General features: G+C 41.6%; 2 protein-coding genes across 3 annotated transcripts in view; both read right to left on the bottom strand.

The window, feature by feature from the left end:
- Window positions 1-22,763, bottom strand: part of RPL22 (ribosomal protein L22) — a 382,415-nt gene that overhangs the window by 185,373 nt on the left and 174,279 nt on the right. The window lies entirely within an intron of this gene.
- Window positions 1-22,763, bottom strand: part of ACOT7 (acyl-CoA thioesterase 7) — a 92,175-nt gene that overhangs the window by 28,041 nt on the left and 41,371 nt on the right. For both annotated transcript variants that reach the window (XM_067567065.1, XM_067567066.1), the window contains one exon: window positions 6,416-6,532. In XM_067567065.1, the coding sequence (XP_067423166.1) occupies window positions 6,416-6,532 (117 nt within the window). The remainder of the gene's footprint in view (window positions 1-6,415; window positions 6,533-22,763) is intronic.

Genomic DNA, 22,763 nt, shown 5'->3' with positions numbered 1-22,763 from the left:
CTAGTGAGTGCAGACAAGCCTTCTCTTGGGAACCCAGTCTCTCCCAAATACTCCATTGTGAACCTTGAGCCACAATTTTCCATTTGTGACACTGCAATCATTTTCACAGCTGACAAGTTAGAAACAGACTGCGACCTCAGGTGGGGAACAAGCAGGAGATGAACCTCTCAAAGCACTGAAAAATCCTATGCTCTGCAAATGGAGCTAATAAGAAAAAAAATGGGAGAAAAACAGATAAAGCAGCACTATAGGAGGTAGAAACCACTTCTGAGTAGGATTTTTTTTCTTCTTTTTAAGACTCCTCTGTGATGCTGTTATAATCGGGAATTTTATTGTTCTTACTGAAAAGCATCTCTGCCTTCCTTTTATTTCATCTTTTTTGTTACTCTGCACACTTTGCTCCTCCTTCAGCAAATCCACTGCTTGTGCCAGGCTGCCTTAAAATATTGCATGAGTGAGTGAATCCGATGAGCTTGCAGTTTGGTCAAGCATTATAAGCTTTTCAATTTGTGAAGAATATAGGATAATAAATAAAGCTGTGTCTCTTCCCCGAGGGTCCAGGAGACTAATGGGCATTCCAGATAAGGCCCAGCGATAACTGTCTGGATCCTGCAGGAACCTCACAATGAACTCTGCAGTTTCTATCCCAGACTCCACTTTCCCAGGTATCTACTCTGAAGGACAGGAGAGGGGGCATATCATTAAAAGTGGCAATGGAGGACAGACAGAGAATGCTCTGCTGGACAATACAAGATCACTCCAGATTAAAATAGTCTATTTACATTTGTTAAAAATCAAGTCCAGGCTCACAACATCAGCCTGCACTTCATTACTTCCTTCCTCAAGTCCCCAGAGTGGAGTCCAGTGGACCTGGGCATTTATCATCTGCAGCCCAGTTGAGGAAGCATCAGTGTGAAATATAGGATATATTTAAATAAAGTTACAAGCTGTTTCTGCTACCTCACCAGCCTGAGTCCTCCTGCCCAGCTTGTGCTTTTACAAACGATTTCCTAGTTTTTAAGAGAAGTTTCTCTCTCCTCTGTTGATGGATGACAAAACTCAGAGGAAAAGGGAAACTACTGACCAACTATCCAGGGGAAACAGTGAAACTGACTACACACAAGGTGCTGCCAAATCAGAGTAAATTGAAATGAGAATTTATTTTTCTTTAACCCCATTGATAGGAATCTTAAGTATTAACTGTAACAATAGTTGGCAAATAATTTGCAGAAAGGTGCAATTTCACATGGCGCTGTCCCTTTTATATATGAAAAAGGCTGGAATCGCTTGTAATGTTCTAACTGCAAACCTCTCTTGTTCCTGGACTGAGACGAAGAGAGACTTGCCACAGTGCTGGCATACGTGATACAGAATAGATAAGGACCAGGTGGGTTTCCTGACAGGAAAGATGTCCAGTGACACCAACAGATAAAGGAGCTATGATTTATTATCCTGAGGGGGCGTGTAGGTGGTGAGATATAGTATTCAAACACTGGGAGCCAGGTGGCTGGATGTACATTCCAACCATTGATTTTAGCTGCTTCAGTTCTACAAACTATGCTCTGATCTGCCATAATTCCCTATTAGATGGAACCTGGTACTTACCCAGTGTGTGGTGCAGTGACAGATGACATCTTAGAGCCAAGTAGCCCACAAGTGTCTGCAATTAGGGGTGTCAAGACTCTTCTCTTGTGTGAGAGTTAATTTCAATCAAAAACTCTCAGTGTCAAAAACCCGACCCTGCCTCCTCACAAGCCACTCCTGCTCAGGCCAAAGTCTGGATAAAAAGATGGGCCACGCATCATGACTTGAAGGTCAAAGTCAAGCCCTCTCAGTCCAAAAAGGAATAACTGTCAACAGTCGGGGCCCTTCCTCTGAGAATTCCATGAGCCTCTAGTTCTTCATTTTTAATATTCCTGTTAGCAGATGAGCCCTACAGTCACAACAGCATAACAAGAAAGCTGGGCTGTTCAACAACAGAAACCAAATCCTATACGCCTTATAGACCAAAGTCAACATTGTGAGCGATTAATTACTGTTATTACAATAGTGCCCAGAACATGCTAGGTGCTGCTTAGACATGAGAGAGCTCTCCAAAGAGTTTACCATCTCAAATTCAAAACTCAGACAAAAGGTAAGGGAGAGGGATGTATCATTCAAACAGAGCAATCAGTATAGTGACAGGCACATGCCATGTCAGAGTCATGAAAAAAATGAAATAAGTGTCAGATTCATGTCTTGCAGACATCAAATTGGAAGCCAGTGCAGTCTATGTGAATGTTCCATACAGCTCACAGCATCAGCTGAGCAAAGAAGCAGCTATGTTCTGCAGTAGCCAAAGCTTGCAAAGTGGTCTTGAAAGGTAACCCCACGTACACCATATTGCAGAAATCCCATCTGTTTGTCAGAGACGGGACTGTGGCAGCCAGGTCCTCATCTCAGACAAGTGAGCCAACTTCCAGCCAAGCAGATGTTATAAAGAGTTCAGGCCATGGCCACCACATGACATGCCATATGAAACCAGAGGTCCAAGAGACATACTGCTGTACCAAATCCTCTACATGGTATCCCTACATACTAACATCACTTCTATGATACATAAGGTCAGAAGACAGGTTTTCCAGGTTCTTCATAGCACTTGGTCCATTGATGGACCTATTCTTCATGAACTTATCCAATTCTTTTTTGAACCCACTTATACTTTTGGCCTTCACAATGTCCCCTGGCAACAAGTTCACATGTTGACTGTGAATTGTGTGAGGTACTTCCTTACGTTTTAAACCTGCTGCCTATTTATTTCACTGGATGATTCCCTGGTTCTTGTTATGTGAAGGGTAAATAACACTTCCCTATTCACCTTCTCCATACCATTCATGGTTTTATAGACCTCCATCATATCCACCGTATTGTCTCTTTTTTAAGCTTAACAGTCCCAGTCTTTTTCATCTCTCCTCATATGAAAGCTGAGTAATTTAACAGCAGAACTTTTAAGACAGCCCTTTGGACAAAAGTTCCATGGGGTATTAGGGATTTAAAAAGAAAAAAAAAAAGATATTTTGTTAATTTTCAGTAAAGTTTATTTCAAAATAGTTAATTTTTTTTATATAAACCATAACTGATTGTAACATACAGAATTAATATACAGCACACAGAGTGAGTAGCCTAACTGGGCTATGAAAAAATAAGTTTGTATAGCACCACTAAATTAAAATTCAGAAGTACTCTCTCAGAATTGGCGGTCAGAAACCTGTACACAGCATACTTGGAGCACAAGTATAGAGAGACTACCCATCCTAGAGCTGCACACATGTAAATACCAATTGGTATTTATGCACATCTGGCAAGAGGATAAAGGGCTGCAGCTATTGCTATTTCTCTGTAGAATAGCACAATCCACATGATAAGACGACAGTACTTTTGAATGCTACTACACTGATCCCATGTGCTTAAACAGATATTGTGTCAAATTAATTCCCCATACAGAAGTGGCCCATGCACTCCAAGCACCAAACTGAAGAGTCAGGTCTCATTCCATTACGGACAAGAGAACTGGTTTTCTGCAGCCACTTTGGCACAGTAACAGCTCAGAGGATAAAACTAAAACTACAAACTACTTTGTATTATGACATTTGCCTGAGTAAATGGACTTTGATGCAATAAGAGCTAGGCCAGGTCCCTTCATTTTTCAGTTATTTGTGAAAAAAAACAAAACACTAGGGTTTTTTTGCCCCCACTTCTCTGCAAGCAACAAGATCCCTAGAAACAACATTGCCAGATTGTCCTATGTAGGACACAACATCTTGGAAGATGTTGCACTGGTTTGTGACAACAATCTCACTTTTCCATTTGCATTACTGCTACCATCCAGACACACAACAAAACAGATTCTATCCCACTGCTTCATTCTAAACAGGCTGACCCTCCGTTTGGTGGGGGTGACCTTATAGGTGAACCACACATGGGTGATAGCATTTTCTTTGTGAACAGAAAGGCCCCATCTAAATTAGGGTCTCATACAAATTCTTTGATAGACATTCTCATTCGTTAGGCCAAATCCCCAAGTCTTTACTCAGGCAATGGAGTTTTTGTCTCAGAAATGAGAGAACTTTATAATTTAGACTCTTTTAGTGGTAGTTAGGAGTTTATTTTTTATTAGCATTTAAAACAGATTTGCTTGTGTCTGTGTCTCCAAAATTACTTTTCTGTATATAAAACAAGTCTGTGTCCAAAGCAGCTCCAATTGGAGCAATAATCCTATTAGAAGCCCGATTTTTCAATTAATTCCTTACTCTATTGGACTTTGTATTCAAAAAGATTTCCTTCCTTTCAAAACCCCAGCACATTGTGCTCTGTTAGTTCAGTCTAAAGGCAACTGCAAGCTTTTCCCGGGAGGTGACTTTAGCCAAATCATACCCTAAGGATATGAACTTACTGGCTATGGCATATTCCTTCACTCATTTTTAAAAACAAAATGGGTTTATGTCCATTGATTTTATTGCAGGCTATTTTAAACTCCTTTTGGCTGGAACCCTACAAACACACTGTCTCTCCAGTGCAGCTGGATAAAATTTGCAATGGATGGAGTATTTCCTAATACGAGCAAATAATCACAGCAAGTTTGCCACCTGCATCATATACATTCTAACATGGTTTTAAAAATCAAAGCCATTAGAAGCAAAGATTTTTATTTTGTTACTTGGATGGGAACGTGTAGTTTCTCTGCTCACCGAGGGAGCTGCATAATTACAGATTAATGCTGACATTGCCATGCCATGCCCCTCTGAGCTGAAACTCTGAGAAGCTGCTATTTCGGAGATGATGTAATTTCGTGAAATGCCCTACCATCTTGGGCCTGCGGAAGAGCTCTGAGTGGCTTGAAAACTTCTCTCCCCCCCAACAGCAGTCAGTCAAATAAAAGATTGGACCTCCCCCACCTTGTCTCTCTACCAGCTCAAAGAGAGACATGAAGGGCTCATGACCAACACTCATATACATGGTAAAGAAACTGAATCCCTCTAACTCTGGGATTCCATTTCAATTACAGACCAAGAATAACATAGGCAAACTACTTGTACAAATGAGCTAACCATGAGCCTGGGAAGCTTAAACTCATAACTTTGCTAGACACTAAAAAATCATGAATTTAATCAAGACACTGGGTTTACTGCTTATTACAACAATTTGTAACACGCTAGCCCCCCTTTTTGTCCTGTGACTGCAGAGGTGTAAGCTGGTCACTTCACCTTGAAAGGTCCCTTAGAATATATGTTAACTACTTATGTTAAATAATCTGTTCCACCTTGTATTTAGCTGTGACATTCCGAGTACCTTTCCCAGACCTGAAGATGACCTCTGTGGTGCTCGAAAGTGTGTGTCTTTCACCAACAGAAGCTGGTCCAATAAAAGATATTACCTCACCCACCTTATCTTGCTAACAAAAATATGCAGTCTGGCAGCTTTTGTTAGTTTTAGTCAGGCTTTCATTTCTTTTAATTTCACACTGATTGGGAATGTCTGCTGTGTGCAATGTGGGAACTGAACTGCTTGAACTACATTTTGTCGCCTAGGGAGCCAATACCAAGCTGAGTGCTCACAACCAGCCTCAGAGACATTCTGCTCATTTCTATACCCACCTGTGCAGCGACATTCAAGCTGATTGGGTTGCACGAATGTAAATGAGAGGGACACTGGCCCATTTAGTCTTTTTCTGGGGTATGCTTTGACCTTGGAGTAAGAGATGCTCCAAGCATTACTCCCCGAACAGCAAGATGGAATAGCTAAATACTTATGTAAGCACAAGTACTCAAAGGCGTGAGGTTCTGCCTGATCACAATGCCCACAGAAAGCTCTGCTCCAGCATTCACATCCAACACTGACATTTGCAAATGGGAGTACTTTAGTGCGGCTGGGAGACTGGGTTTCCTCAACTATTTTTATAAACAGGAAAATCATCAGGAACAAGTTAACCTGGTATTGATTGTTAATGAAGTTTTCATTTCTCAAGGAGATAAAACAGGTTGTCTGCCCGAAAGCATGTCTGTGAACTGTTTTTGTCTGACTAAAAGTGAGCCTACATGACCACTACTGCTCCCTGTGATAGGAACATCATCCCTATGCATGTGTCTTACCTGTTATGGCCTTGGAACCCTGGAGTAATATTTCAAGATTAAGATTTTAGTTCATCTTTACCAAACCAAATCCTCTGGGACCAGTCTAGCAGCTAGGCCTCAGCACAAGCCTGTCCCAGACAGATTTCTCTAATCCAGTCTGTCAGTCTCATTTCTCTGGCCACAGAGTGGCTTTCCCTTCAGTTGGCTGCCTAAACCAGACATGACAGGGCTTCAGTGAAACACCAATGAAGTCCCAAACATTTAATGAGCTGATTGTCCTCATGCATTTGGGGCTGGTCCTTTACCTTTTTTGATCTTCTCATGGAAGTTAATGGCATCCACTGAAGCTGTGACAATGTTGGTCTTACAATGACGAGCAGCTACAATTCCAGCTACTTCATCCATTAACTTCATAGTAACACCTGTAAGGGGAGAATTGCAGATTAGTGATCAAACTGAATATAGGGTAACTTTCCTAAACTCAAGGTTCTTCTGAAAAACAACAATAAAATACACTTCAAAGAGGGCAAACTGTAAATGAAGAGCTGGCGACTGCTATGTTTCCCTGCACTCTGAACTAGCATTCATTCTAACCCCATTCTGCAGGAAGCTAAAGTCAGAGTAGGGAGAGTCTCTCTGGGAACAAGAAGGGCAGCAGACAGTCCTAATCTCCGTTGAGAGGTCAGAAATGGCTGACCAGGGTTTGGTTTTAAATAAGGAAGATGTGAGCAATATAAAAGTTTAGTTAGTGAAATTTCTAGAGTGTCCTCCAAAGAGACCAACATGCATTTGGTTTTGGGAATATACATGCTAGAATCTCTGCACAGTTTATTAAGAAACTGCTGTACCAACTAGACACTTAACTGAAGTAACAGAATGGCATGGCCCCTTGCCAAAGGCACTTATAATTTAAGTGTAGACACGATGCAATGTGTATAGTTGACAAACCATAGAAAGGATGGATTAACAAGGAATCAGGGTTACAGGGATACTCCACCCCCCCCCACACACACACACCCAGCCAACCAGCCTGAAGGAACAGGTGCATGATGATATTTAATGGATCTAAAGAAAGAAGGATTCCGTTTATAGATGTTTATTACCAACCCTTTTATTGCAGGCATCTCCCAAGACATGAGCGTTCAAGAGGGATTCAAATGAAAGGAAGGTAATGACTGTGGACCAGCTCAGAAAGGGCATGCCATACTCACTGCAGACCACTTAGACTTCATTACTAAGCAGTTCAAGCTTTAAGGTCTCATGAGGCATGGTTGTACACTGCTCCCTGGCTATCAGAAATCTACTATCATGTGAAGAACACATTCTTTATTGCCTCTCAAGGGCTGAAGGATTGTTCATTACACTAGTGTAAAAACAAGAGAAGGAACTGTTTTAGTCTGTCTATTCAACGTTTAACCATCACAGACACCTTATTACATATCCTATTAGCCTGACAAAAAGGCTTATAACAACAGAGTGTGTGACTGAAAAGTGCAGAGATGCAAAGACGACCCTGCCTTGCTAATGGATTATAGTTTATTTTATTAATTCAATTTATGTCAAAAGTGAACTGCATGGCTCCATTCTGTGTTGATAAAGGCATGATACCACCCAGCTTCTCTAAGAACCACCCCTACGTATGCACACACTGGGGATATTCAGCAGCAAACTGGTCTGTGCTGGAATATGCTGCAAGGACATATCGTCTTTGACTCTTATGTTGCAGATTTCATAGCCGTCAGTTGCTAACGCTACTGGAACTGTTTTGTTAAAAGCAGCACTGAGGCAACGCATCCTGAAATATATTTAGCACAATCTTCAAAAGTCACCTGCACTTCACCTCCAAAGCTCTTACTTCCACTATCCCCAGTGGAGGTGAAAATGAAACAAGCAGCCTGCTGTTTATCTGCAAGTTGGGCAATTTATGCATTTTACTTAATGCTTTCTCACAATCGGATGACAGAGATTCATGACCCAGCTGTACTGCAAAGAACAGGCAGAGAAAATTTTCAAGTAATTCAAGCTGAACCTTAGAGTCACTGCAGGCAGAATAAACCATGTAAACTAAATAACAGTCAAGAAAATGGACTAGTAAGCATGGATGATCTTTGTCTAAGGCATTTTGTGAGAGTTAACATTGTGCTATGTGGCAGTGTGCTCATTTTCAGATAAAACTACAAAGTAATTGGAAGTTTTAAGGGGGTGACCTTTTTGCCAGAGACCAATGACATGGCGACATACAGCAACGGTCATGGCTGTGCTCTGGTTTGGACACTGGCACACTCCTATCTTCCTACTCTGAGGACAGAGGATATGGAATGACTTGTATTAGGGTGGGAACCCTGATCTCATTGTGCTAAACTCTGTACAAACACCTACAGAGACATCCTGCCCTGAAGAGCTTGTTATATTACAATTAAACAATATAGGATAGGCTGGAACCATAGCTAGCAATGCACAACTGTCTCTTTAGACAGTTGTGCATTGCTAGCTATGGTTCCAGCCTATAGACTCTAAAGTGCAGTTTGAAAGTGAACTGTTTGAAGGAGTTCAGCTGAACTCCTGTTTTCTGCTGTCTAACATGTATTACAAACAGGGGAAAAAGATATCAGCTCAGCTCCAGGACATCCCTTACTTCCTGAAGATGCTGTCTGCTCTGCAACTACCTACAGTCTTTCCAGATGCTGGTGCTTAAAATAATTGTTCCACCAAAATTCCATTCCTGCTCATTTAATTCCATCAAGAATATCTCTTCCATCCACTCCAAAAGCTTTTCAGACACACCGGCCCAGGAAAGGCCTAACAGCATTTCCACTAAAAAGAGGATTGGCACTGGTAGCTGAGACACCTGCACATTGAAGGAGCTACAGAACCAAGCTCTGGGACACCCTCTCACTCAAGTATCTTGTATAAGGATATTTTCTCCCCCATCCGTGGGACCCTACAAAGCAGGAGACCATCACTTCTCTTTTTGTATCTGTACAACAATACAATCCCATCATAACCACACAGAGCAACCAGAAGAGACTTCTGTTCTAAATAGCAGCACTTATGAATGCCTTATATTAGCCTCCTTAAATAGGAGGCATTTGCCATATTCCAGTATATTTATCTGGAACAACTGGCTTTTCTATGGCCACACACACAGTTATTGTGTGGGTATATAAAGCGTATTATAGATATACCCATACATAGTGCTCAAGAGGTTTGGAAAGAATACATATTTTTAATCATCATTACTGGAGTCCATGTACCTAAGTTTCTTGTATGTCCACTACAAGCGTCAGGAATCTGCACGGTCAATTTTGTGCTTCTCCTTGATGAGGAACTGATGAGAAGTAGGACGTTTACAAGACTGAAGAGTACAAACAACTTTTTTTTCCCCCTCTTGGAAAGTGTACAGATGAATGCAAGCAGCAAGTTTTCAGCTGCCTGGCATGCATGTCCCAAAGCGATACACACACAAGTACATTTTCATTTTGCTTCCGCAAAAGTAGATTTAGCAAGCAGAGGTAAGCAGTGCTCCACAGCACACACCACACCTCGTGGGATAAGGTTTGATCAGCCTGAAGCTATGCCTTTTCCTCTTGTGAATTCACATAGGTTTTAAAAATTCTTGGAACCAGACACTGGTAATACCAGAGATAAAAGGGCTTATACCTTCTGTGATCAAAGACAAAGTACCCATGGGAGGGACTATACAAGAGGAAGCATTCAAGTAAACTCTAAGTAGTGCACAAAAGCAGCATTTTCGTCATATGCAAAGACCCTCTGTTATACATTTTCACAACAAAAACTACACAGAGAACGTTTGGACTGCAAGAAAGGAGCCAAGCACAGAGCCAGTCAGTTGAAATCCCCCAATACTCCAATACAAAGGATCCCATTAAGGTTATATCACAACGGCACCATGTTGGGTTTAGGTCTTGGAGATTTATGCCTCAGCTTTAATTTTCCTGGCTTTTGAGGGTTTCCTCTGAAAAACTGGCCCTTTAATGTAACATCTGTTAATTTCTTGATTTGAAAGTAAATTTTTTTTAATCATTTACCTTTACATGAAGCATGTCATTAAATTTAAGTATTTAAGCAGAGTTCGTATTATAACTGTGGAGTTACACTGGGTAATTACAACATGCAATGATGGCATAAAGAACCCTATGAAACTTCATGACAATATTGCAACCCACACATGAAGTAGAGAAAAACGCTCACGTGCATCAAACCCCACTAGCCACCATTGCCTGGTCCAAACAACTTGCAGAGTCTGAGCAGAGACTAGTTCATTTGACTTTATTAGACAGAAAAAAATCCTCTACATTAAGAGAATATTACAGTGGCAAAATTAAGCACTCCAAAGTTAGGAAGTGCCGGAATTAAGGGTGCTTGGGCAGCTATTCAGTATTTTGTTTTATCCTCATTATTCAGTGTGTGCATGCCTCTTTTTATTGCAGAGTATTCAAGCCCTGCCCTGAAATTGGAATCCTCAGTTTCCTCATGGGCGTTTGTTATGGCACTCATCACTAGAGTATCTGAGTTCTTCACAAATACTTTCACAATGCCCTGGTGAGGGTGTCTTGTGTGTGGGGGCGGGAGGGTATTATTCTCATTTTACAGATGGGGAATTGAGGCTCAGGGAAAACGAGGTTAAAAATTTACAAATTTTGGGTGCCTAATTTGAGATAGCTAAGGACCTGATTTTTCAGAGCACTTAGCATTATATAGCATTTATATATATGAGTGAGCATCATCCCCCTGAGCCCTTAATGAGGCAGGGTCCTGTGGAAATAATAGTATGTGATAATGTAATTAAGGAGTGTAGCATAATGAATATGCACAAGGGGGACAAATTAAGGTTGCACAGGCAACCTTAATTCTTGCATCTCCTAAGGTTTGAGTACTTGACTGCAAACAATACTGTTCTAAGTTTTTGTATATGATTTCCTGGATTTTTAAAAAAGCAAACTGAAAAAAAAAAATTCCTTCATGTGGAATCATGCTGACATCCACATGGGCCATCAGCAGGGTTGGAACCTTTAGAGCCACTGCACAGACCTCTGCCACTTGAACTGAGTAACTAAAAGCAGTAGTAGGCTGTCACCCTCTTTGTATACCAGCACTGTTGGGGGATGAGACACTGCCATTGGGTCAGTGGCATACCGAGGGTCTCCAAGCCTACATTTGCAACCCACCTCAGACCTCATGCCCCTCCCCCCCATGCAGAACAGGAGGGGTCCTGGCGCTGCCCCCCAACTGCCCTGGGGAGAGAGAGTCTGCACCTGCGGGCCAAGCTTGATCCCTCCCTACACCCTCCTCTCAAACCAGTTCAGTCTTTTCCCCAGCCCCTTGTGCCAGTCCTATTCTCCTTTCCTACCCAGTCCCAGTCCTTCACTCCCAGCTCCTGGTCCAGTCTCTCTCTCTCTCCTCTGCTGCTTGAATCCAACACTTCTTCCACAGGCTCCTCATCCACACTGTTTCAGTATCCCCCCAACCCCATCCCCAGTTCCTCCCTTCCAGCTCCTTGTTTCAGTCTCATTGCCCAGCTAGTCCCAATTCTCCCCTGACTTACAGGAGGACATTCAACCTGGATGGCACACAGGGCATGCAAAATTTCAGCCCAAACAGCTAAACTTTGCCAAAAAGTTATAAGCAACTGAAAACAGGGTCTTATAATGGAAGGCGTCAAGCAACTTTAACAGGCAGTAGTACCAGTCCCTCCTACACTAAAAACCTGCTAATGGAAAAACTGTTGCTACTCTAACTGTACTATCAATGCAGCAGTTAAGACATTTCCTACAACCCACTTTCCACAGATTAAGGCATTCAAGGCATGTTCCCCTTCTTTTGAGAAATTAGCAATAAAGTAATATTGAAGTCAGACCACGCATTCTACAGAGCTGTCTGGTGAAGGAAACTCATCTTCATATAAGCAAGCTGTTTCATACAGGCAGCATTTATCAGACCCTACTGTATATAAGATGTTATAAATAGCCTAAAGATTCACTAATACAAGGAAAAAGGCTGCCAAGTACAGTTTATTAAATATATCATTGTATTCCATGGAGATTTAGCCCTGCTTGGCCTAAAGCAGAGCACATCGTACTTTCCACTGACAGAATATCTAACTGTTACTAAAAATATCACAGCAGTACAAGCATGCTAGAACAGCGACATCCTTTCCAGCTCCTTTTACTACTTTAAAGAACAGGATGTTAGCGATAAAGTTATAAAATTTCATTTTTTCTTTATACAAGAGATTTTCTACCAAATATGGACAGCTCAGGGAACAACAGATGTTTAATACCATTATTTTCCCACCTCAGTATCTGCAAGCTTCTCAGGCTGATAAACAATATCAATGCATGTTCCTGACAGCACTGTGTGGATCTTCAACAAAGTGGAGTGCAGATGTGTTTGTGACATTCCTTTTCAAATCAGAGAAATTCATAAGAGAACCTGTGCATGGCTTTGTAAGTGTAACATTTAGTATCTCTGATTAAGCACTAAGCCAACATTATGAGAGAAGACCAGAATTTACATACATAATTGCCGCTGCTACGTGAGCTATAAGTGTGCATACAGATGTAGATCTTTTAATCGGTTTTTCTATTTTGTTAAGCACAATTGTAGAGTGCTTTGAGATCATAAAAGATGGAAGGTGATGGTTACATTCACACAAAGCCCCACGTGAATTCCACATATTGATCTAATGAGCAGTCCAGGACAAAGATTTCCTCCCAAGGGCAATATTCTTCTGCCCCTAAATCTCTCTGCACTTTGGATTATGGCAGCAGAAACCAAACGTTTAATTATTTCCCCCCACATGCAAAAGAAAAAGTAGAGTTCATATTGGGGCCTTCAGGCACTACCATAAAAAAGCAAATGCAAAACAGAGGCAATTTCACCAATGTCAAAGGGAAGCTATGGGACCGCAGCAACTCTGCAAATTAGGCTAAGTCATTAGATGCTCATGTGTGGATTTGGGAGCCTAATTTTATACACCCAAATTTGGAAAAAGGTTTCAGCCTAAAGTTTATTAATGAACTCTATACCACCAAGAGCATTTGGCTGCTGGCTTGATAAAACTTCCACTGCAGGCAAAACAGAAGAACACTAGGAAATAAAATGAAGATGTTCTGTGTACTTCAAATTATAAGTGCGTAATTCTCTGATGCAGTACTACTGTAATTTGTGCTACATAAATACCTACTATAGATACAATATATATAAATAAAATCATATACACAGACAACTATCCTTTTCTACAAGCCAAATCCAGAAAGGTACTTGCTACTTGCATCTCAAACTTCTCTGAATTTGGCCCAGACTGGGAGAGCTCTCATTTTAGGTCCAAATTCAATTACATTCTCCAGACCCACTGTTCTTATTACTATCAAACCTAGTTAGGGCAAAAAATGCCACATCAAGAAACTGAGGCTTACAGAAAATATTTATTTTAATAAAACAATCCCTCATTATTTTTCAGAGGTCTGGATCTTTGGCTTGTGCTGCACCCTTTGTTAGCACCATAACAATAAGCTGAGGGGTGTAGGCTGGATATTACTTATACTTTTGTCCACTGCAGTTATTGATATGGACCTTTTTACATTTTATTTGGGAATACCGCTATTTACTGTCCCTTTCTGTACACACCTGTTTCCAGGTTCAAACAGTAAATCCTTGCCATTTTCTTCTTCTTTCTCAGACAATGGATGCTGCCAACTAAGGGAACATTACTTCAGCAAATTATAGTAATTTCATGTTCTGTATTTATAACCTGAGATTTGCAATTTAAAAGATAACAAAATTGTAGGATTTACATTTTGAGAAATGTGTCACTTCCCCCCCCCCCCCACCCCACATTAAAAAAAAGCAGTCACGCTTGGTCTAAAGGTGAATCCAAACATCTGGTATTGCAGATATTTTTTAACATAACATTTAACTGCCTGTCGATCTTAAAAAGTTTTGACAGCATGTTGACTATCTTTGAAAACATTGTTAAAAATAGAGCCTTAAAAAAAAAAAAAAAAAAAACTTTACAAAGACACCTGATGTATGACTAGGTCATGTTTTTCTACAAACAGGAGCTACTGGAGTGTTCTGAATTCACGAAGGATGACGAACCTTGATTTACCAACAAAGCAAAGAAAATCTTCCCCTTTTAGCTATCAAAAGTTGGGTAATATACAAATTAGGAAGAGTGTCACTTTATTATAGCAGTGCCTAGTAATTCCAGTCATGGGCCTAGACCCCTTACTGCCAGGTGCCGTACAGATAGCTTACAGTCTGATGTCAGATAAGGAGATAGCACAGATTCATGGAGTGGGAGAGAATGAGGTAACAGTGAACAGAGCTTAGTGGGGAGGAGTCTCGGCTCAGCACTCACCCAAACAATGCCAGATGGGAGTGATTTGGAGGCATTACGACAGAGGCAGGTTTAAAGGAGGACAAATATCTAACATTAAGCACTATAAAACTGAACAATATGACTGGGCAGAGGAGAGGATTTCAATTTATTTCATTCCATTTTTAATTAAGAGTTTTATTTAAATTAGCAGCCTGAGCCAAACCCCACTGAAGTCAACAGGAACATTCCTGTTCACGTCAAAGGGGGCTGGATGGGGCCCTAAAGTAGGGAACAGCACAAGAAACCAAAATACATGTCCCTGATTCTAACACTACACACCAAAATGACTTCAGATTAATTTAAGACAGCCTATGTGCCCTTTAGGCAGAGATGACATGGAAAATTCCCATTAAGCTTTTAACAGGTGAGTTAAATAAGCCTCTTTAAAGTGGGGGTAAAAATTTATTTTTATATACAAATATATGTTGTACTTTTTAATCTATAAGAAGCCTTTTACTAGCATTCTCACTGCTTGCCTTAAATGGAAAATATTGCAGCATGTTTGTACTAGTATTTTACAATTAGGAGCCTCTTTGTACTTCTCTATAAAAGGCTAAGTGGTACCTGTGTCCCCCAGTTAGCAAGCTGAAGATTCCTACTGCTAGAGAGAGGCCACCCAACCAAACAAACCCCTTGCCACCACAAGGCTAAATGGAATGTTAGATCGGCTTAAGCAAAATGCCAGCTTGTAATTGGTTATAGTGATACAGCAACTGTACACTTGGGAGATTATTTTACCTTTCTTTAGTAATAGATCATGATGGTCAGAGTTGAACTAAACCTGACCCACCTCTACAGATGCCATCTGATCCTGCTTTAAGTACATCATACTTCCTGTCACTATGCACAGCATTACTGCCATTTGCTGTACATGATATTCACTGTGCATCCTGTCAACCTACATTTAAGGGAGATGAGGGGAAAAACTTTGCTGGATTTTCTTTAAGCCCAAAATAATCAGGAGAACATATTGATTTAGGAATCGAAGAGCTGCCAAGCATTCACAGAGCTTTGGGCAGGAAAGCTTTTTGTTGGGAAAGAACGGAGAATTGATGCACTTTTTACTTTCAGGAGCGACTAAAGTTCTGTCTTCAGGAATGCTTCCCACTCATCCATAAAATGTACTAGAACTCAGCACATCTGGAATTAAACAACAAGCCAAAGAGGAAGGCCTCAATCAAGCTGCAAGGACATTCAACGTGTGTCTAATTAAAATGGCTAATGAGGAGTCAAAGCCCAACAAGTACTTAACATGAAAGCTTTGGGAAACAGGTGGCCCAGAGACAATATATTTGCCTGAAGTGTTAGCTGTTAAACAGAAGATAGTGTCAAGAACGGATTACACATCACGCTATTCAAGAAGAGTCTCCAGCACCAGAGGAGACAAATGACAAACTCAGCACGTGCAGCCACTGAAGAGGACTATTAAGGAAATATGGTTGAAATAAGCAACTGGCTGTGTGGCTGAGACTGTCTGCCACCTGACAGCGGTCCATGGCAAGTGTGTAATGGTAGTCTGAACTGAGTTGGACAGGTGTCCATGTGCCACAAAAACCACCATCACAACTGTCACCAGAGGTGGGTTTTGTATTCAGGCTCTCCTAGTGTAATTTCCAAGGATGAACAAAGGTGTCACTCTGTTAGGATGCAGGCAAACAGCTGTAGAGCTATCTTGTACATTGGAGTTCCACAATCATGAATTTGCTCCATTCCAAACCGTTTAAATTCTCTGCCACAGAAACACCAATGTTGTGTGTATAGCAGCAACACATGCCCCAGTTGTGGCAGAAACAGATACTCCCCCATCCCAAATTCCGGCTCTCATCTAACTAAACTCCTTGATCAGTCAGAACAGGCTCATTTCCACAGCAAAGGATTGTTCTGGAGAGAGAGAGATAACAGTTTGGTACAGATTTGCTCCGAAAGACACAGTAGCCATTATTGCTCGCCTGTCAGAGACAAATGAAATCACATTAACCCTGATTTAGAAGAGGGCTTTAAATGCAGCATCCCATTACTCTTCAGCTAAAGCCAATTAATCACACCCCCAAAGGGCCCATCAAATCCCTTGTTCATATCACAACAGCTTCTTACGAGGAACCAGCTATACACAGAAGTCTCAGTCAGTGCCTGTGTGCAAGCAGTTCTGTGTAAAATGGCCTGGGCAATGGTGATACCGACACTTGCAGGGCAACAATGGTTGCACATCAGACACAGAAGTACTGTGGTCCAGAGCCAAGCTGTGTGACTTAGTGACTTCCCATAAACAGTGTAAATGCTTTAACACCCAAACCCTTCTGTCCAGCCCTCTTCAACCCCATCAAGGTTGGGGAAAAGTCTGCACTATAAGATTGGACCTTCATTCCATATATGTCTACATTAGGGTAGCTCCATGAGGAAGTGACTGTCTTCCTCTATAGCGCACAGCACTCAGCATACTGGACTAACAAAGAAAGGGGCTGCAGACACTGCATTTTTGTACCTGACAGCCTTATTCTGTCCCTAATCACCATCAGCCTGCTCTCTTTTAACTCTAGTAAGGAAGCTGCACCTGCTAGAGCCAGCCTTTCCTCCCTTTGATTTTGAAATAGAAAGTGGACACTGAGATGGTCTGGCCAGAGTCTCAGCTACTCCCTCTATACACCTGGAATGTCTTAAGTGCTCAGAATTCACAGCCAGCTTCTTCCAGGTGCTGGTAGAGAGAGCAGGAGCCTTTTCCTGTCTGAAGGGAGCTAGATGGGCTTTATGCAAAAATTTCTCCTCATGAGAAGAGCTCCAAACACCATTAAGAGGCAGCATTCAGGAAGGAATCTGCCTCTGCTCTCAGTCCCAGGATTAGTGATGGACTAGTTAAGTCTCTCCCATCTCCAACTCCTCCCCTTTGGCCAAAGGAAGGCTATTTCCTACAGTATAACCCTCCAGTGTGATGGCTCTAGTTAGACCAGTAAAGCAGTTAAAAGTCAAAGTGGCCCTGCTTCCTGGTAGTGACACAAGCCCACTACTGGATTTTCAAACTTGCTTAAGAAGCAGGTAGAACCCTTAGTTGCTGAGAAAGTATTTGAAAAGCAAGGTGGGATTTGCCATCAATGTTACTGATTGGAATCTTCTTTGCTAGTCTCCAATATTCTTTACAAAGCACCACTGACGTTATTCAAGGCTAATGCTCTGCAGGTCAGATTTTGCCACCACTCTCCAGGAATAATCCCACTGAAGGCAAGTGGGACAATGCATAGAGCAGAGCATTACGCACTCTAACAAGGATGGCAGAATTAGGCCCCAAGTTTGGCTCTTTACAGGGCTACTTTTCCTCCAGCTGGATACATGCAACCCATTAATATTAAAGTTACCCACAAGCAACAGCTCCTGTGAGGGCTGAAAGGGAGATCAACATTGGTAACAAGTCTGGGAGACAAATACCAAAAGCAACTAGACTAACAGTCCTCACCTTGTCCCAAGTTTAACACTTGAAACTAAAGCCACTGTGCAGGGCTGTAAACTCAAAGAAGCCTGGCAGCCTACAAGTTATGCCTACCCTATTAGAATCAGTGGGACACAAAGCTGCTCCTCTGGGAGCACCCCCTTTGCTTTCTTCACTTCCCACCCTAAGAGAGATGAGCATGCAGCAAGCTCCCTGTGGATAAAGCCAATCCACAGTGCTCATGTCCGCCTGGGAGGTAGGGTCATCTGGCCAGCATGCATTTTTCCCCTTCAGATGCCCAAATTGAATAAGCTGTCGGCACTGAGTTCAGTCACTATTGGCAGACCCTGTGCTGCACAGTCATAAGGATGTCCCCAAACCATTCCACCAAGCACAGCTGAAATAACGGTTATAGCATTGGTGGCAACAGGGGAACAGAGGTAAGAGGTGGCCAAGCTATGTTAGATCCTAGAGCAAACAGCCACATGACAAAACAGGACTTTTAAAGGGGGATCCTGACCAGCCTTACAACACACTGTATTGCTTTCACTTACACGCCAACATAGTCATTTTGTAAGAAGTGCTCCTGTTCCTCAGACAGTTTTAATTACAGTCCCAGACAGCAGAGGAATGCTTGGTAATGACATGGTTGCTATGGTAACTACTCATGTCATTACTGACTCACCTGCTGAAGATCAAAAAAGGAAAATATATTGTATTAAGGAAATATCTCAAGAATGGAATTACCACCACTGCTCTCCAAGATCTGCCTACTGCTCTGATTATTTCCACTTTCACTTACGCAACTGCAGTTGCGCTGAAGAAATCAAGGTTCAATGTTAGTGACTCCATGAGAGCTCTACAAGCATTAACCACTCCAACACAGCATTAGCCTGATCAACTGCAGACCTTAAATGGCTAACCCCAACTCTGCCATCCCATGCATAGTACAGCAATATTGCCAACCCCAAGTTTTCAAAAGGGCCATGATGCAGACCTCCCCTCTTCCTCCCTCCTCCCCCCAAACGATATTAGCTTAAAAAGATTTAATTTTTAAATGAATTTTAAATTTTCATTTGCCTTCTGTTTTCAGCCTTTAGGGCTTGCTTAGGTCACACTTTGAAGCTTTTCTCTGTAGTTATGAGTGCAAGAAATGTACATTTCTAAAATGAAAGCTGAGCTCCATCAGCAACAGCTCATTTCACCACCAACTCCAGCTGATCGTGCAGCAAGGGGTTATTTCCTAGCGGGGTGATTAATGTTGTTCCAAGCTCCCAGCTGCTCGCTGAATGTACAGCTTTATATGCATTCTCAAACAAGTCTCCCCATTCACAGCCTAGCGGTGCAATAAAGCGCCCCCCCCCCACCCACACACACTCCTGCCTATGTATAGTTTGTTGCTACCCAATCTGACTTCAGAAAGTACAGAAAAAAAGCTGTCTGTTCCATGCTCTAGGTCCCTTGTGCAGGCTTTTCTGAGGGTGTCCATTATCTAACCCATGAACTTCTTGGCCATGAAGTACAAGGCATAGGGCCGTGGTAAAGAGGCAATTGCTATGGAGAGGAGAATCAGCAGCGGGCAAGTGAAGGAATCGTTCTACTGAAGAAGCCAACATGAGAGGAGGGAAGCAGCACTGCCTGCTTTCAGTTAGGAAATGAGTGGGAATCCTGGGCTCTCTTCTGAATTTAGTTTACTCCTTTGAACCCTCAGAGCCCACCAACAGCCTGCCAGCACAGCTCAGCAGTTCAGAAACCAGACGAAGACAAAGGGATAGGTCAGACTGAGTGCAGAGCAGACAAACCCTTGATTTCAAAATCTCCACTCTCACCATGGCAGAGATTGGAACAGAAATTCATCAGAGGGAAGTTTCCAATTAACGTTACTTGGGACCCAAATTCTTGATGACCAAGTGAAGTGAGATCCAACACTCAACTCAAAGACATTTCTGTTTGCCTATCTGTAATGCGATAACTTTTCAATACCGTATGTGATCAATTCCTGAATATCAGGTAATGTTCTAGGCATCAATAGGAAGGACCCTGTTGATTCTGGTGACAATTGAAGAAGCTAGATTTTCATAGTTCCCATTTGGTCCTGCAGTCGGAGCATTGGGAAAAAGAATTCAGCCAGTCCCCACTCATTCCTCAAATATGTTCGCACACTTCAGTTCCATTGGTTGAAATGAGTCAGCAACTGAAACTGCAGGTCAGGACTGAGGTGCTTTGGCAGCCACTGGGGGACAGGGATTCAGGACTGGAATAGCAAGGGTTGCTTCAGAGTAAGAGTATATTGGTTGAGAAGAAGTAAGGCTGAAAATCTGCGGGATATCTCCCTTCATGCTATGATTGGCTTAAGCAAGATCATTGACCTTTGCCCAGAGCAAACGTTAGCACTGTTGCATACCCAAAAGAAATCAGAACAAAGTGTGGTGTTAGTTTTCACTGCATTAGAAGTGTATGGAGATGTCTGACAGACAAAGGTTGAGTTGGGGGGGAAGAAGGGGAAGCATTCATTACTGCTTCTCACAAACAGGAAAAGCCATTTCAAAACTCACTTTAATAAGCTCAGGAAAAATGCCTTCATTTCAGATGTATTTATTGAATAAGATCAGCAGCTGAAGACATCTGATTTGCTTCTGCATTTTCAAAACAAGTGAGTCAGTAAAGTTTCAAACGAACTTTCTTAAAGCAAACACTTGTAGGTACAGATTAATGCTAGAGGTTGCATTGAACCTTGTTTAAAACAGTACATTGAACATCACATTTTCACAGCAGATATCACTCCACAGCTTTGGTGGGATTTTTCCAGGACCCTGTGACTTACATGGGGTTTTAAATAGAACATGGTGCTGTGTTTGCTGCAGCATCTGTTGCTTTATGCCAATTAACCCTCACAGCTGCTAATTATACCTTGATTTCTAGTGATATCCCAGTTATATTTTTGTTTAGACGAGGAGCAGGAAACTGGATACATTTAACTGTACGATTCTATTGAAATTGCAGGTGCTAGAAAAAAAAGGCTTTCATTCCACACATTCTGGAATTAGACTGTGCGCATCTTCACAAAGCGCCATCACCAACATCATTCTGCCTGGAATGGTTCTTTACTCCTGTAACACTTCCGTTCCCTGATTGTTCATTCTGGATCTTGTCATGAGAGCAATGAATTGGGCATGATTACATCTGTATCCTGGAGAAAGTAGTGCCATCAAGTTTGCTTTCTTTACTAACAGGTTGGATTTAAATCTGTAAACTCAAAAGTAAGGATGTTGCTTTCTCCTCCTCCAATTCATCCAAACAGTTTTATTCTCTCTTTCTTTGTGTTAAGCCAGATTAGTTTTAAGATTGAGTGGTGTGCCCGTAACCAAACTCCACTCTAATTTATTTCCTGTCAGTTATCATATTCTCTTCTACATGAGAGACACCAAAAGTTTCACTATTAACTATTCACATCTATTTAATGTTGAGGTCTGGCTGCATTTGAGGTCTGCTGAATGCTAGAGCTAGATGTTAGTCACTTAACTTTTGTGTATGCCATCTATATAGATGGCATTTACATTTTAGATCTACAACATTGGCAGTACTAAGTCTGGTTAAGACATGACTGTATAGAACTTTTGTTAGAGGCACCAGACTGTTTCTCCCTTGGTGTATACTTCCATTGCCAGGAGCCAGAACCACTATAAATTAATATGCTGTAGTTTATATGTAGAGATTTCCAATGGACAGGCATTGCTGATGACAGTGAAGACGGATCTTATTTGCAGTTAAAAGGTATGCCTAAACCTTTGTTTCCCCACTTTTAGTGCATCTAACAAAGGAAAACAATTCTTAAAGTGGTAGAATAATCAAGTCAAAAGACCAGCTTCTTTCATCTTGCAGTAACTTTTCAATCAGGGTTTGTCTAAATAAGATTCTTAGTTAGCAATGATTAACAAAAGATTATGACATCAGTAGAAAAACAACCAGAACTGGGTGAAATAAAAGCAGCTATTCTGTTAATGAACTGGAAACACAATCTAACTTCCATTTTCAGTCAACTGCCAAAAGAAACTTTTTGGAATGTTTGATTCAACATGATTTGATCAAGTATGGGGGCTAAAAAGCTTTACCCATTATAAAAAAAATGTACACTCTGTTTAAGAGCTGTACAACAGATACTGCCTGGGGATTAGGAAGCTGACACGTGGCAGGGAGATTGCCCTATGAGAATTACAGTGACAGTACTGTAGTTTTGACTTGACTAAAGTTATGACATGTAGAATCCTATTATCGCATATGCAAAGTTTGTTTGGGTTATTTTTATGATCACTCTAAACTCAGCTAAGGCTACACCCTGCATGCCCGACTAATTTAGGAGCAGATTAAAATGCAGTGGGAAGATACATAATAAATGAGGCTAAGGACTTCTCCCTTTCTTCAGTGGGGCTATGCCCCGAATCTCTAGGACTGGTTGCAGTGGCTGGGACAGGAGGAAGCCACCTGGTTCCCCAAATTAGGGTGAGGTCATGTGGACATTGTATTTGTATAACATCTTAGTAAACAGAGGCTAGCTAAATATTCCCAAACACCTTTAACACTTCACAAACAGCAACTCTGTACTGCTTCCATATAGATAAAAGGGCATGGCCTTCTAAGAAAGCATTTATTGAATTACTGCTCCACTGAATGTCTGGTTCATTTTGTTTGAGATTCCTTTGTAGATAAATGTGAACATTCCACCATTCCATTATCCTGCGACCACAGCTCTGTTTATGGAGTCTCAATACTTCTGCGCTCATGCTCTGTTCTCTGCTATATTAGATGACTGTGCTTAGTGTTATTCGGCACA

Source organism: Emydura macquarii, unplaced genomic scaffold (genome assembly GCF_026122565.2).
Source record: "Emydura macquarii macquarii isolate MOO-44397 ecotype Brisbane River unplaced genomic scaffold, CSIRO-AGI_Emac_v2 contig_2768, whole genome shotgun sequence".
Classification (NCBI taxonomy): domain Eukaryota; kingdom Metazoa; phylum Chordata; order Testudines; family Chelidae; genus Emydura; species Emydura macquarii.
This window is presented reverse-complemented; position numbering and strand designations above follow the sequence as displayed.